The sequence below is a fragment of the Adelges cooleyi genome, unplaced genomic scaffold (assembly GCF_023614345.1).
Source record: "Adelges cooleyi isolate 19-005CV unplaced genomic scaffold, UGA_ACOO_1.1 ACOO_flye_CR_arks_rails_tigmint_CR_PRNA_376, whole genome shotgun sequence".
Classification (NCBI taxonomy): Eukaryota; Metazoa; Arthropoda; class Insecta; order Hemiptera; family Adelgidae; genus Adelges; species Adelges cooleyi.
Window position 1 is genome coordinate 14,064,344 of NW_026096053.1, and position 16,037 is coordinate 14,080,380.

Sequence of the window (16,037 nt, forward strand, 5' to 3'; positions counted from 1 at the left end):
TTGAAAAAACAATAATATCAGAGCACAGTTGGTTTGCAGAGTGTTAACCGGATAACCGGCATAACTTGAAAAAATATTTCAGGACTTTGAATCCCTTTGAGATTTATGCTTTCCAAATTCTTCGCTTATCAGCTACAATGGCTGCAACTTAAACGTCAATTTTTTTTTTGCATATTATTATATTATGTAGTTTAATCAACCCACCCTCCCCCGTTCATCTTTTAGACGAGCAGTTTATGTGTGGTGGGGTCGAAAAACATAAATATCACTGTTTTGATTTGTAAGAGCCTTTCGTTATAGAAGATATCAATGAACGGTTTATTTTTTGCTTTACATACTTATGATTGGGTAACCATTGATATAGTAAAATTGAAAAACAAATAGGTGTCTATCATTGCTGTTGGCATCGCCTCAGGGTTGGTTCAACAACGGTGTAGCTTACAATTTAAATATCACATGAATTTTTCATTTTAAGCTCATAAACGAAACACGTAGCAATACATTGTTGATTTATATCGTTACTGTTCGATTGTATCAATGTTTTTTTTTTTGTATCAAATTATTCTTGACACATGTCGACCATCTATTTTTTTTTTTTTTAACAAATAGTTTGAAAGTCCTCTATTCGTTTTCAAAGTCTTGCCGTTTATTCGGGACCAAAATCTCTTTGTGCATAACATACTTGGCTTATGATCTATCTGCGGTTTTTTTTTATATTTTTTTAATACTTTGTACCCATGTAATAGTTTTTTTTTTTCTCTACAATTCCAATCTCAGGAACACGGAGGCAATTCCGCCTGGAAGGATTACTCGGCTGGAGGCGGAGGCGGCGTCGGCGGCGCCAACACCAATTACGCGTTCGACCAGTACGACGGCGACGAAAAGGTGTCGCCCAGCTCGCTCAGTCACACGTCCACCATTCCGTTGACTACCAAACTGGTGACGCACGGTGGCGGCGGCGGCGGCGGCGGCAACGGCAACGGTAACCATTACGCCGAGTCGAGATCCTTGCACAGGCCCGCGCAGGCCAACGGGCGGCACATGCACGGCCGCCCGCCGCCGCCGCCCAGCTCGCACCACGACCGCGCGGCCGGCACGTATTCGCTGCCCAGGCCGGTGCAACAGCCGCCGCAGCACAACGGCTATTACACGCACAGGCCGCCCAACAGGACTGCCGGTGGCGGCGGCGGCGGCGGGCCACGGACAGCAGTCCGACCAGCTGCAGCCCGACTTCTACTTCATGCCGTCGCAGAGGAAGTACTCCGGCGAAGTTGTCAGGGTGTACGTGGACTATAATACCAACCCTAGAAAATAAACAATAATAATTATATAATTAAATCCAAATAATATTATATATATATATATAGTATATAATAATATTATCGTTCGTTTATAAGCAAACGAAAATATTATAATACCTATATATATTTTTGTTTGTACATAAGTAGATTTTTTCTTATAATTTATATAGACATTTATTTTCATAAGAGACTCTATAAAAAAACAGCTACTTAAAAAACTTGACATTTTTATACAGAAAACGAAACACCCAACCTAGAGCTGCTTCTTACACTTCTTAGCCTGGGCCTGGAGTCCGAAATTAAATTGTACATTTTCCTTTCAAAAAAAAAAAAAGAAAAAAAATTGTCATGTATGATTGATGGGTTTTTTTTTTAATTTTTTGGGATTTTTCAAAATCTTTTCTTCTACATATCTTGTCAAATACTGTTTCATTAGCTTTTTTTTATTTTACATATACATATATTTTTTTGTATATTGTAAAAATTGGGCGGGACAGAAAATGCACATTTTGTTTTCAATCGTTTTTAAAACTATGGTAATTCAATGTGGTTTTGGAGGAGAAGACATATGGAATCAGGCCTGGTTCGCCTGGGCTCGGGTCCGTTTTTTCTCCATCTAGTTTCTTCTATATTCTTCTGTACATTGACGTTTTTTTGTTGTTCATTCGGTAATATAAAAACTTGATACGCGGTTTGTGCCATTGTTTAAAAAAAAAAAAAACACACGGATTGCCAAAGTCCGGGTTTGTGTTTTCCGTCCAGGAATTCTGTTAAAGGGTTGCAAAAACGAAAGACGTTTAAGTAATATACACACACACACACATATATATATATATATACAATATAATATATACATTTTTGTTTGTATTATGATTTTTCGTACAAAAACTTTAATATTATTTTGTAATAACAATTTTTTTTTTTTTTGTAATTATTATTCGTTTAGCCACTAAATCGACTGTATTATTATTATTATTTTTTATTTGATTTAGATTATGTAAAAATGCAATCTAGTATATAAAACGACCATCATCGTTATTCCAGTAGTATTATTAATATGTAAATATCAATGTTCATGTTAGTTGCGCGCACACTCGACGGCGATGGTAATAATAATATGAGTTTGTCGTTATTTATTTTAGAAAAATATCCCGTTTTGTTTATAATTATATATTATATATATATATATATTTTTTTTTTTTGGTTTATAGTGGCAGTTTTTTTAAACATTAACAAAACCTAGAAACCAAAATCTATGCCTAGAGTTGTTTAGAACATGATATAATATAATAATAGCGTCGTAGGTAATTGTAAGAATTCGGTTAAGTATGTTAGTAAACTATTTGCTCATTTAGAAGGACAAAAAAAAAAAAAGTGGTACTTAAGTATATTTTGCGTACAACGCTTTTCGCTTTTTGCTAAAGAATCATTTTTATTTAATCATAATTTTTCGCACGTATAAATCAGTGTAATAATTCGATTATTATTATTAATATTCATAAAACGTGCAAATGAACTATAGAAAAATATATAGTAAAAAATAAATACGTTACAAAACTATGTTGTATCGCAAAACATAATAAACTACTGGTTTTACTGGTATTGTAGTAATAATAATTATTCATTTGTTAACGTCCAATCAAATACGTTTGTAATAATATAAACATGTATACTTAAAACATATATTTTGTATCGCGTCGAATTTTTTATATTAATAATTATTATACGATTATTATTATTATTATTATTATTTTTAATTGTAATTTGTTATTTTGTGTAAACAAGTAGTGGCATTAAAAGTAAAATTTTGAAACAACAAGCGTGAACTCGTTTTTCAAATCTACATGCATAATATGTGTACTCTTTGTGCTGTGTCTGATAAATACAAAATAGCGACTCGGCTTAGAGACATTTATTTCTAAAGACAAATTCGATAGTGAACAAACACGGGTATGACGTTTTCATGTTTGCACAGGTGACACGGGCGACATTTTTTGTACCCAAATAAGACTGCTCGGTGTTCATTTCAGTAAGGTATAAGTACGAATCTGACTTAGACCGAAAATATAAGTAGTTAAACTGTGGGAAAAAAAAACAGTTTTGCAACACACGGATTGAAATTGAAAACCTGCAAGTAAGTACACAAAACGTGTTAAAAGAAAGAAAAAAAATACTGTGCAGACACACATTTGGATACAAAACATATCTGTCTGGGTCGGACTAGGTGTGTTTTGCATTGAAATAATTAACATTGAGCCGTTTCGTTTTAGACATCCATCTCAAATGACTAACAATAAGCTACCAGTGTTGTGTCTGTTTGTGTCGACTATTTGCATCGTTATGAATGATATAAAATGCGTAACGCGAGAAGGTACATTTGCCAATTTTGTTTACAAGTTTTTTAACCAATAACAATAATGTTGTGATATTATATGTATTACCATTTATACTTACCAGCGATTATTCTTTATAACGCTTTTAATGCAATTTACCCACATGAAGTTTGTCAACAGTTGTAATTGATATTACTTGTGGTGTGATTTTATATGCTACACAATTATGATATCAATTAAATGATTCCAGATTGCGCTGAACGCGTTTTTCGTACCAGTGAGTTTGTATTGAACTATTTTTTTTCCCTCACATGACCTTATAAGATTGATAAAATAATTTTTTTCGTCTTTCAATCCGTTCAATTTCTTCCTTTTCGCATTCATAACATATTCTAACCGAGACTGTAACTGGAAGCTTATGACCGTTTGTTAAATGAAATAAAATCTGTAATTTTTCAACGTTATTTTCTTTTAAAATTAATTTTTACTTCCTTCCACCTTATTGTATACTTTGTGCAGGCATTAGCCGCCTTATATCATATAACATTTTAAAATGTGTGTGGATCAAAGCTATTATTGTTTTCAATCATAATAGCCTGACAGACCTATAGGTACGCTTCGAGCTCACTGTATGGCGTGTTTTTGTTAATTATGTAAAATTCTTTTTGTGTTTAGACCATCTGATTTCGATTTTAAACAATGGTGAGTGAGTGTTTGTATAGTAAAACAATACGGTATAGTAATATAATTAAATACGAAAATAGAACATAGTCATACAAAGTCCAAATTCATTGACTTGAGTAATATGAAATGTATGTGTCACACGCTAAAATTGAACCAAATTTAAATTACAAAATAACTTACAATATAAAACATTATATGAAAAATGTATCAGGGACTTTGTTTTCAATAGGACCCACGCTGTTCTTTCTGGTCAAAAAATTAAAGATGTACAACGTTATTAAAAATTGTAGTTTAAGGTTCATCAGCCAAAGAAATCGTTCATACCGATTTTGTTTTTGTACGTTGATTTCAGATCAAAAACACGAGCTGGTAAAATATCTCATAGACGAATTGGAATATGGTATTTATTATTTGAATATTATTATTTTTTTTGTTTTTTACCAAAATCATGCAAAATAATCAATGCTTTTTGCGCCGTCGCAAACAAAAAGAATACATTTAATGGTCCCACGTGAATACTTGTGTACTAGTATTTTTTTAATAACAAATTTTTTAAAATTTTATTTCAGAGGAAATTATGGAATTTATTCACCCGCCAAGTAAACTATAATTAAAATTATATCGTTAATTTTATCGGGAAGTGGTTTTTTTTTTTTGGTTAGGTAATTGTGAGTCGTGGTTAGTCAAATTGTATGCAAATCATGTGTTTGTGTGTTTTGTAAATTGATTTTCTTCTAACTGATAAATTTGTAACAAAGCAAATTTTTGCTAAAACTAAAAATGTAGGTACATTAAAGTTTTGTTTTTGAATTTAATACTTCAATAAACGTGGCTTACATTGAACGGCAAAATACACAGGAGATGCGGCACCTCTTTAAGTATAACATTTTTTTTTAGATACTGAGTTGCTGCCAGGCAGAGATGTAGACGGTAATTTTTTTTAATAATAACTATATTAAGGAAGGATTTATTTTGTGGTTTTTAGCTTTAGAAACGCTAACAACTAAAATATATATAATAATTGAAAACCGGTTATCGGTGTCCAGTAATTATTTTTGCTCAAATGAGTTAGATTATTTTTAGCTTAATATTTACAGTGATAATAAATAGATAGGCGGTGAAATTTCAACGAATTTTTAATAAAATATAATGTTTTGATTCTAGATTCAATATATAGTATAATAATCGAAAATGAAATTAAAATACAACAGAAATTAATGCGGATCATAGGCAAGTTTTAATGTATTGTGTCAAATAGAAAACGGTAGTCAAGATTTGTATATAATGTTTTTAGACTTTTAAGCCACTAATATTATTTTATTGTTGATAAGTTTATTTTATAAACATTAAAATTAAATTACGGATTTTTTTTTAGTAGCTAAAACTTACAAGATAGCAAGCTATTTTTATCTCCCACCACTACTAACAACAATGTATACATTTGTTGTAAAATTAATTATTTTTTATACAGGGTCGGACCAATTTAATTACAATTTTAATGGTAAGTATAACATGTTATATTTTGCAATAAACAAATTACAATATAAAAACAAATAATACAGTAACTCGTTCAATCTTCAAATAACCAAAGAAAATGATAACAATAAAATTATTATTTTACTTAAAGTTTACTTACATTTGAGTTTTATATTTTGTTATTTTTTTATCCAGGATATTTTTTCCGATTACTATAATAGAAATTGTTGTCTATAATTTACAAAGTATAGCCCATAATATTAAAATTAAATTAAACATATTATTTAATATTTATTATCGTGATACCTATGCACGATATTATATAGTTCCAGGTTCCTATGACACAGAGATAACGACAAGAAGACGGCATTTAAGTTTAGCCTTCCTCAATATTCTCACAGAAAATATGAGTAAGCGTTTTTGTAAAACATTATATTGCTATATATTTTAAATGCTTAGAACAACACCATAATTGTGTACATTAGGTACATCGTTAACACCGAACCTTGGTACATACCAAGGTTCGCGTAATCTGTATGGAGGTTAACTAAAAATAACTTGAAAAAAAAACTTTTGAACAAACAGTACATTGTTATTTTCAAAATAAAATAGTCACAGTGTACTATTAAAGCCTAACGGCTAAAATTATAAAACATGGACCATGCTTTAGTCTGCTGGCTCTTGAACGATGATTATTTCCGATCTATAATCTCCTTGCGATAAACAATGATAGTATAGTCTTAATTTTATGTTTTTTAGTAGTTGGTTTTTTAATATTTGGCCTTAATATTTGGTTTATTGGCAACATTGACCCGGTCAGTTATTTTAGATAAACTTAACCATTCCTTCAATAATTGTGCTCGTTATTGAAAACAGTAAATATATTTCAACAAAATATACAGCTGTCACTCTGTTATCTAATAAGAGATAAGAGATTAGAGATAAGAGATTCCGATGAGGGATGGGGGTGAAGGAGGGTGGGAATGGGGTCGGAGCGGGGTTGGGGATGGTTTGCTCTGGCACATAACCAAAAAAAGGCGTTACACTGTTATCTGATAAGAGATTAGAGATAAGAGATATGTTGTGTATTCACAACGATCAAATTATAACTGAACAATAAATTCAATGTAATTTAACGGGTCACATTTCCAATGAATCGTTTGAGGCCAGATATTATGAAAACGCTAAAATATTAGCCAGAAACTCGATATGTTAAACTATCCACCTTAAATACAAGATTGTTAATATGCTATTTCATTGTCTATAATTCCACCGCTACTCTAAATTTTATTCGGTACTCCAAAGAGACACGAAAATGCTGAACTTTTTTTAGTTTTTTTATACTATTATTTTTTATCACAAGTTCGTTAGACAATTTTTTTTTTTTTTTTACCATTTAATTAAGTAGTGTCGTTATTGTCACAGAAAATGTTCAAATGTGCGTGAATAACGAAAAGTATAAATGCGTATTGGTCGGCTTAATCAGTCGCACGGCCGATTATCGGTTGAGAAATAAACCAGTGTGCAATGATAGCGGTACTTGCATCGTGACTTCGACAGAATGGATTACGGAACCGAACGTTTTATTTGACGACTTGACACCAGTGAAGAAGTCATACAGGGATCGTCTTTATGACACCAGTCAAGGATATTATGAGACATTATTGTACGACGAAGAGCGGCAACGATTTCACGTACCTTGGATATTAGAATATTGAATACCGGCCAAGAGGGATTGGAAGAATAAACAGCTCTTATTTGCATGTTTTATTAACTAAATGCTTCAATGTCAATAAAAGTATGTCAATCAATAATGTCATTGTACAGTTATATCATAATCTATTAAAATGCCTTGTTTGTCAACGAGAATTTCCTACTATCACTTGTCAGGCTGAAATCCTCCTAAAAGTTCTGTTTATTCTGGTGGGCGTAGAGAGTTAAAAAGTTAACCAATGGTTATTTTTACGGTACAGTCTAAGTTTTATGAGGTACAATTAAACATACAATTATTATATAGTGAAATCTTCCGTGTCTAAGTACAAATCAGACTTTTAGTTCCTGATTGTGTACCTAAATTTAGCTTTATGTCGAATTAGTTCTATTCTTTTACGTTTTTTTTTTGTCTAATTTGACTGGATATTAATAATAATTTTATTATTCACAATTTGTAGAATAATATAATGTTGTAAAGCGCGTTAAACAGATACGGCAGCTACAATAGTAAACTTGCTGGGAATTATTAAAATTCTAATTTTATACATTTATGTGATCCTAACCAATCCGATAAACTATCAAATCAATTAATTTGGGATCGTTTAATAATTCAAACGTCTGGTCGTTGTTTTGGGTTAAGCGTATTAAGTACAAATTCAGTACTAGCATTAAGTACTTTATGTTATCCATTGTTGATTTTGCTAGAAATAATTAGTCACATTTAATCAATACATCATGTAATAACATTATAATAATGTACTTTGTTCAAATTTTATTATTTCAATATCATTGTCAATTTTAATATTTTGTAACCTTTGAAACATTTTATTTAGACCTAAATTATCAACAAAAAAATACTATTATTATATATTTCATTTATTTAAGTGTTTTTCGTTCCGAAATTTTGGCATAGTCAAAACATAAATAGGCAAAATTATAAATGTAAACATTACACGGATGATTATAAAACTTATGACTAATAATGGAACATAGTCTGAGCTGTGCGTTGAAGTAATGTATAATCTCTATCAATCATATTATAAAAAAAATAAATAAATAAATAATCGACCAGCTGTGTAAATAAATGCACAATAAATATTCGGTGGAACATAAACCCATCCATAAGTCGCGAGAAGGAAATTTAGTTTCAAAAGCTGATCAAGTCGGTTATTGCCTAAGAAATTCTATCCGGTCAACAATTTTAGTAAGTCAAACTCTAAAAACTACAATAGAGTAGTGAAAAAAGTCAATGGTAAAGATTTTTTGTTTATTACCTATTTATTTGCAGATAAAAATGAAATTTTTCTGTTTTTTAATATCATTTGTCTTTGTAATTGTTTCGGCATTTGATGAAGGTAATTATTTCATTTTCACAATTACCAATTTTAAGATGGTCATAAATTTAAAGAAAAAAAAAATCAATACTATACTTTTTCCACAGCGGATTATAAGAAGGAAGTTTATATCACAAGTCAGTAACATAATTTTTGAATTTTAAAAAAGTGATTTTTAAGTTTTTTGAAATTCACTATTTTTATACATGTTTTTTTAATTATATAATATTACAGATGTAGCTATCGGGAGTGCTTGGAATTGTAAGATGTATAAAAAATTATTATGATAAATGTAAATGTTTTGTTATGTGTACCTTATAAGTTATTTGTAAATTAAACACTATAGTTTCTATCGATAGTGAAAAGTGCACCAGGTATGTAGAACCAGTGTACAGAGCACATTAATATTTAAAGTAGTGATTTATAATAACCAATCGAGGGAGTACCATATTGAGTTAAATGTCTACTGCTTAAATATTAAATCATGGTTTAATATTATTTTAAAGATTTATAAACGGTACCTAATTTGATTTTATTTCAATCTTTTAGTATAGCCCAAATGTTTATTTGTTTATTCTAGATGGATTGGAGCATGTAATTGAAACAATGGTTAATGATAACGATTCTTACAAGTGTTTCGGTAGTCATAATTATAATAATAATAACAATAATAATAGTAAAAAAAGATAAAAGTAGAAAAAACGTTTGAAAATATTATTAAAAAAAAATTGCAACTAAAATTTATCTTTATACATTTGTTAAGTGTATTATAAAATATATTAAATTGTTCTCCGAAATTTAAATGGAATCTTTATGAATGTTTAGCTCAGACATCTTTGTCTGATTTCTATAATTTTTTCTCATTGCCTCAACTGCTTCAATTCAGCCATAATATTTTCACAAAGATTCCCTATTCTATATTTTAATATAGTTTTTTCTACGTTGACCTTCTTCGTCTTTTATTTATAATTATTATATAATGTAATAATTTATATTAACAAATTAAATTCAATAATACTAATAGTTCGTGTAATGTAAATTTCAGCCAAAATTAATTTCATGATCGCTTTACCGGGTAATGTTTTTTGTTGCATTTTATGAAAATATGTCCAACATTTCATTCCTATAGTGTGTTCCAAAGAGATTCCCATCGTATTAAAATATACAGTGGATATAGTAGTATATCTACCTTGAGCTTCGTCTTCTTGTTTATAGAAGAGTAGAAGATTGAATGCAATGTTATTAATTTTTGTACTGTTAACTTCAGACCACCCAGAAATTGTCAACGAAATACCGGGTAAACATTTTCATTGCTCATTATGGTAGTGTTTCCACTCAGTTGTTTGATACTGTTTATGAACACAAGTTTTTTTATTTAAATTTCAGAAGATTTAGACCTTGACGAATTGAGAAGTAACTACATTGTTATGTTAATATACTCAGAGAACAATCATATGTATCTATTAACAAATACCAATATGACGTATTCGGTATTGGTTTTAATAAAAAAAAAAAAATATGTGGATATATTAAAATATATTTTGTTTTAAATTTTAGAATCCATGCATTACCAGTTTATGATGCGATTAGAAATAAAACACACATTAAGTAAATATAAAATTAAAAAAATGATAGTTATGTAATTGTAGTTCTAAAGAAAAACTATAAAAATAGATTTATAGCTTAAAGTCATAACTATAATATGTATTACGCTTAAGTTTTTGATGATCTTTCGAAATATAATTTAAACCGTTTATTCAAACGTTACTATGAGAAACAATTCAACATTAACAAAATAGTGTTTTACTACATTAATTAATGGGTCTAATTAATCTCAGTTTTAGTACGACTGTTTTATAATAAAAAATATATACACCTGGTTTTATTGACTGCACAATGATGTTTTGATGTTCCATGTATTTATTTCAGGAAATGAGTATCCTGAAGTTGATAAAGACAAAGGTATTTTTTTGATTGTAGTAAACAGCCTTTAATGCTTGATTTATAGATGAAATTTGCTTCACTTTATTTATTTAATTTTTCATATCAAACAATAGTTTAAAAAATTATTATATCAAATTTAAAATAAACTTTTTGTTGAGACCAGAGCAAGAGAGTGAGACTTGTTAACCATTTGGGGTGATAGTTTAACAATGTTTATGTGTAATTCATTCTTTGGGTTTATATGTATAGAAAGAATCCACCCATTGAGTAGGAACACTATAACTGGTTGTACAAAACATTTGTTATTTCACAGATCTTTGAAATGTAATGCAGTTATGCATCGCTGAGCAACTAAAATATTTTTTATTATTTCTTTTTAACACGGTCATTTAATAAAATTATTTTCGTAGATTTTAGAAGCCTAAATTTAACCACTCTTGCAGAAGAACGAAGACGTCGTGTTGTCCCATCTTTAAAAAATATATTCAGACGTGTATTTGGTAAATAGGAATAACTTTCTACAATATATGGACAGGTTGCAACTAGTTTTATCTTTTAACACTTTTAACACTAACACAAAATATTAGCATGGCTGTACAATATGGACGCCATACATATTCTATTATTTTGTTATGACTTTATTCTAAGATATAATATAGTTGTGCCCTGCACATCTATATTTTTAATTTTGGCAAATTAAAAAAATATTTTTTTTAAAATGTTTAGATGGATCTCTGGATCATGTCCGTGGTGATGTCTCTTTAATGCGGATGTGTCGTTTGATAGGACTGTACATAAGTACAACAATTCCCACAAACTACATTAAACGTCTCAACATTGAACCCTTTACTAGTACTTGTATCCTATGGGATGGAATTATGTTCAAAAGATACAGAAAAATTAATGACGTATGGTGGCAAATAGACTTGGTTAACACCAACGGTAGAGTACAGCTACTCGAAGAACAGTTAAGATGATTTTTACCAGGAATCAATGGTATAATAATTACTTCTCCAAAATACTATAATACTATTGTTATTTTATTTAAATAATTATTTTAATATTGCACTAATAGTTTTCAATTAATTAAATTTATTTCACAATAAACAGCGCTTTACTCGCGATTACGGTTAACATTCTACCTTGTTGTCGATGATAATAGATGATATAAATTTTAAGGACAGATCTGCTTTCTCACTTTTGTTATTGGGCCTAAAATATGTACATAAGACAATTTAAACTACTGATAGAAAATAAAGAGAAATTTGAATATACACGTGTAAGTATAAAACATTAGTCGATTTCTTTGGAAAGACTCTAAGACTTATTCAAACTGGATTAAGATAAAATTTTTATCTGTAAAAGTTACAATGAACAGCTCAAGTCTTCTACTAACAAAAATGTGGTTTAAAAACAATGCAAATAAAATACATATAACATACATTTTTTGCTGTATAAATTGTAAACATATGGTTTTGTGTTTGGTGTTTTGGTATATCATGACAATTAAGTTTAAACTTTAAAGTGCATTTTGTACTTATAACCCTAGTAGTCGATTCTATCGAAGTTCAAAATAAAATAAAATTGTCAACTATAATGAATATTATAATTGTACTAATATAAATAAAACATTAATTGTTTGTTTTTCACATGGACAATTGACATCGAAAATTTTCCAATTTCAAGGAAATACATTTAAGTGAGCAGAACATTTGGTAAAAGTGTGGTGATGAAGAAATTATTCTAACAATTATATGATTCTAAAAATTCGAAAATTTACTAAAATATCAATTTCTTAGGGTTGGTTAAAAAAATAAAAATGTACGTTATTCAAATTTTAGTATTCCAATATTAAGCTGTTGCAAATTTTTAATATTTGTAACCTTTGAAACATGTTTTGTAGCCCAAAATTGTATCACGAAATTTCCAACAAAAAAATACCTTAAATATATTTTATTTATTTAAGTGTTTTCAACAAATTTTGGCATAGTGAAAACGTAAATAGGCCCAATTATAAATTAAATTTCAATTGCAATTCTCTACTGTAAACATTAGATACATGGATGATTGTTATGACTAATAAGAACATAGTCTAAACACTGCGTTGAAGTAATGCATGATCTCCATAAATCCTATTATATAAAAAAAAACAAATTAATTAATTAACCAGCTGTAAAAATAAACGAACATAGGTAAACTGCAAATTCTGATTTTACGGTCGAATTTAAAAGCTCATCCATAAGTCGCAAGAAGAACATTTAGTTTCAAAAGCTGATCAAGTCGTTTATTGTCTAAGAAATTCTATCAGCTCAACAGTTTTGGTAAGTCCAACTCTAACTACAATACAGTAGTGAAAAAAGTCAATTTTTGCAACCGTTTTCAAAATAACTTACTAAAGTAGCGTCTTGGTGTATACAAACCTAAAGTGAAAACAAAAATATTTCGTCAAAAAAAGTAACTTTTAGCAAAATGGTAAAGATTTTAGGTTTGTTATTATTTGCAGATAAAAATGAAACTTCTCTGGTTTTTAATATCGTTTGCCTTTGTAAATGTTTTGGCATTTAATGAAGGTAATTATCTTATTTTCACAATTACCAACTTTAAGAGTTATAAATAAAAAAAAAAAAATCAATATTCCACTTTTTACCTTATCGAGGGAGTAGCATTAGGTTAAATGTCTACTGTTTAAATATTTAAGTATGGTTGAATATTATTCTAAAGATTTAAAAATGGTACCCAATTTGATTTTTTCTTAATCTTTTAGTATAGCCCAAATCTTTGTTTGCTTATTCTAGATGGATTGCAGCGTGTAATTGAAAAAATGGTGAACGATGATGATCCAAATGAAGATAACGAGTGTTTCGGTAGTTAATAATAATAATAATAATAATAAAAATAAGATAAAAATAGAAAAAAACGTTTGAAAATATTATTAAAAAAAAATTGAAACTAAAATTTATCTTTATACATTTGTTAAGTGTAGTATAAAATATATTAAATTGTTCTCCGAAATTTAAATGGAATCTTTATGAATGTTTAGCTCAGACATCTTTGTCTGATTTCTATAATTTTTTCTCATTGCCTCAACTGCTTTAATTCAGCTATAATATTTTCACAAAGATTCCCTATTCTATATTTTAATATAGTTTTTTCTACGTTGACCTTCTTCGTCTTTTTATTTATAATTATTATATAATGTAATAATTTATATTAACAAATTAAATTCAATTATACTAATAATTCATGTAATGTAAATTTCAGCCAAAATTAATTTTATGATCGCTTTACCGGGTAATGTTTTTTGTTGCATTTTATGAAAATATGTCCAACATTTCATTCCTATAGTGTGTTCCAAAGAGATTCCCATCGTATTAAAATATACAGTGGATATAGTATTATATCTACCTTGAGCTTCGTCTTCTTGTTTATAGAAGAGTAGAAGATTGAATGCAATGTTATTAATTTTTGTACTGTTAATTTCAGACCACCCAGAAATTGTCAACGAAATACCGGGTAAACATTTTCATTGCTCATTATGGAAGTGTTTCCATTCAGTTGTTTGATACTGTTTATGAACACAAGTTGTTTGTTTTAATTTCAGAAGATTTAGACCTTGACGAATTGAGAAGTAACTACATTTTTATATTTCATATTTAGTATACTTAACGCATATTCATTATTTTAAAATACTTGTGTGAATAATCGTATGTATCTATTGACAAATAACAATATGGCATATTGGTGTTGATTATAAAAAACATGTGGATACATTACAATATATTTTGTTTTAAATTTTAGAATCCATGCATTACCAGTTTATGATGCGAGTAGAAATAAAACACACATTAAGTAAGTATAAAATTAAAAAAATGATAGTTATGTAATTGCAGTTCTAAAGAAAAACTATAAAAAATAGATTTATAGCTTAAAGTCATAACTATAATATGTATTACGTGTTTTACATTAATTAATGGGTCTAATTAATCTCAGTTTTAGTACGACTGTTTTATAATAAAAAATATATACACCTGGTTTTATTGACTGCACAATGATGTTTTGATGTTCCATGTATTTATTTCAGGAAATGATTATCCTGAAGTTGATAAAGACAAAGGTAATTTTTTTTATTGTATTAAATAGCCTTTAATGCTTGATTTATAGATGAAATTTGCTTCACTTTATTTATTTAATTTTTCATATCAAACAATAGTTTAAAAAATTATTATATCAAATTTAAAATAATTTTTTTGTTGAGGCCAGAGCAAGAGAGTGAGACTTGTTAACCATTTGGGGTGATAGTTTAACAATGTTTATGTGTAATGCATTCTTTGGGTTTATATGTATAGAAAGAATCCATTCATTGAGTATTAAACACTATAACTGGTTGTACAAAACATTTGTTATTTCACAGATTATTGAAATGTAATGCAATTATGTATCGCTGAGCAACTAAAATATTTTTTATTAATTCTTTTTAACACGGTCGTTTTATAATTATTTTTGTAGATTTAGGAGACATACCTTTAACCCGTCTTGCAGAACTAAGAAGATGTGATATTCTTTCATCTTTAAAAAATTTAATCGAACGTTTATCTGGTAAATATTGATATGCAGTCGTATATATACTAAGGCCACTGAGAGAACGCTACTGGGCGGCGACCAAAACTAGTCCATTCCGCCGCTGCCGATGTCACGGTCAGTGGTTGTTTGTATACAGCGTGAACTGTAGTGTTTACTTTATTTTACGTTTTGGCATACATACACCAATTTTTTGTTTTTTGCGAGTCTTAGCTCACCATTGTTTTTAGTGTTTTACTATTTTAGTACTTAGACTACTAGGACAACATGGACCACGTCGAGATTTCTCTTTCAAAAAAAAAAAAAATCCTCGTGGAAAAGTAAGTATTTGTAGGACTATTTTTCCATTGCGAACTCTTAATGTTTAAATATATATTATTTTCTTTAGTTTGTTGGGACTGGTCAAAAGCGGATTATCATCAATCTGTACAAAGACAAACTCAAGCAACAACTTGAAAACCCAGACAGCCCCCGATTGACTTACAGACAAATGCTTGTCGAAATTTCCAAGGCAAGTGGTATTGGACAACGTACAATACAAACAACATTGGCCGAGTATAAAAAACAAGGTACAGTTTCATCGCCAAACAAGAAAAAATTAAGACTTACGATACTTGACAAAGTGGACGATTTTGATAAAATGTAAAGGTAAGCGACTTTTTGTATTGCACATC

At 29.1% G+C, this 16,037-nt stretch overlaps 4 protein-coding genes across 9 annotated transcripts in view; all 4 read left to right on the forward strand.

Moving 5' to 3' along the window:
* Window positions 1–2,539, forward strand: part of LOC126841155 (uncharacterized) — a 51,122-nt gene extending 48,583 nt beyond the window's left edge. The window contains 2 exon segments of the mRNA XM_050577476.1: window positions 778–1,191; window positions 1,193–2,539. Coding sequence (XP_050433433.1) covers window positions 778–1,191; window positions 1,193–1,315 — 537 coding nt within the window. The 3' untranslated portion in view covers window positions 1,316–2,539.
* Window positions 2,540–2,811: 272 nt separating this feature from the next.
* LOC126841156 (uncharacterized) lies at window positions 2,812–7,818 on the forward strand. The gene is made up of 11 exons (XM_050577477.1): window positions 2,812–3,435; window positions 3,572–3,672; window positions 3,885–3,911; window positions 4,310–4,336; window positions 4,671–4,718; window positions 4,888–4,917; window positions 5,216–5,248; window positions 5,483–5,548; window positions 5,790–5,819; window positions 6,121–6,204; window positions 7,220–7,818. The coding sequence occupies exons 2-11, from the start codon at window positions 3,585–3,587 to the stop codon at window positions 7,510–7,512; spliced, it is 726 nt and encodes a 241-aa protein (XP_050433434.1). The 5' UTR covers window positions 2,812–3,435; window positions 3,572–3,584; the 3' UTR covers window positions 7,513–7,818.
* Window positions 7,819–8,565: 747 nt separating this feature from the next.
* Window positions 8,566–13,355, forward strand: LOC126840899 (uncharacterized). 4 transcript variants are annotated; one of them, XR_007686108.1, is made up of 14 exons: window positions 8,577–8,711; window positions 8,796–8,862; window positions 8,949–8,978; window positions 9,076–9,102; window positions 9,422–9,481; window positions 9,887–9,916; window positions 10,109–10,138; window positions 10,228–10,254; window positions 10,399–10,449; window positions 10,771–10,803; window positions 11,196–11,285; window positions 11,512–11,781; window positions 11,896–13,106; window positions 13,289–13,355. XR_007686108.1 is itself a non-coding variant. In XM_050576895.1 (13 exons), exons 1-12 carry the CDS (start codon window positions 8,592–8,594, stop codon window positions 11,760–11,762), a joined length of 816 nt encoding a protein of 271 aa, XP_050432852.1. In that variant the 5' UTR covers window positions 8,577–8,591; the 3' UTR covers window positions 11,763–11,781; window positions 11,896–13,221. The 4 variants fall into 4 exon arrangements, 3 of the variants coding, with proteins under 3 accessions (XP_050432854.1, XP_050432852.1, XP_050432851.1); XM_050576895.1 differs by lacking the exon at window positions 13,289–13,355 and having other exon boundaries at window positions 11,896–13,221; XM_050576897.1 differs by lacking the exons at window positions 11,896–13,106; window positions 13,289–13,355 and having other exon boundaries at window positions 8,566–8,711; window positions 11,229–11,285; window positions 11,512–11,888.
* On the forward strand, window positions 9,915–15,712 carry LOC126840900 (uncharacterized). 3 transcript variants are annotated; one of them, XM_050576898.1, is made up of 7 exons: window positions 13,437–13,652; window positions 14,047–14,076; window positions 14,269–14,298; window positions 14,387–14,413; window positions 14,584–14,634; window positions 14,867–14,899; window positions 15,292–15,712. In XM_050576898.1, exons 1-7 carry the CDS (start codon window positions 13,607–13,609, stop codon window positions 15,390–15,392), a joined length of 318 nt encoding a protein of 105 aa, XP_050432855.1. In that variant the 5' UTR covers window positions 13,437–13,606; the 3' UTR covers window positions 15,393–15,712. The 3 variants fall into 3 exon arrangements, with proteins under 3 accessions (XP_050432857.1, XP_050432855.1, XP_050432856.1); XM_050576899.1 differs by having other exon boundaries at window positions 13,437–13,649; XM_050576900.1 differs by lacking the exons at window positions 13,437–13,652; window positions 14,047–14,076 and adding an exon at window positions 9,915–10,030 and having other exon boundaries at window positions 14,191–14,298.
* Window positions 15,713–16,037: the final 325 nt, after the last annotated feature.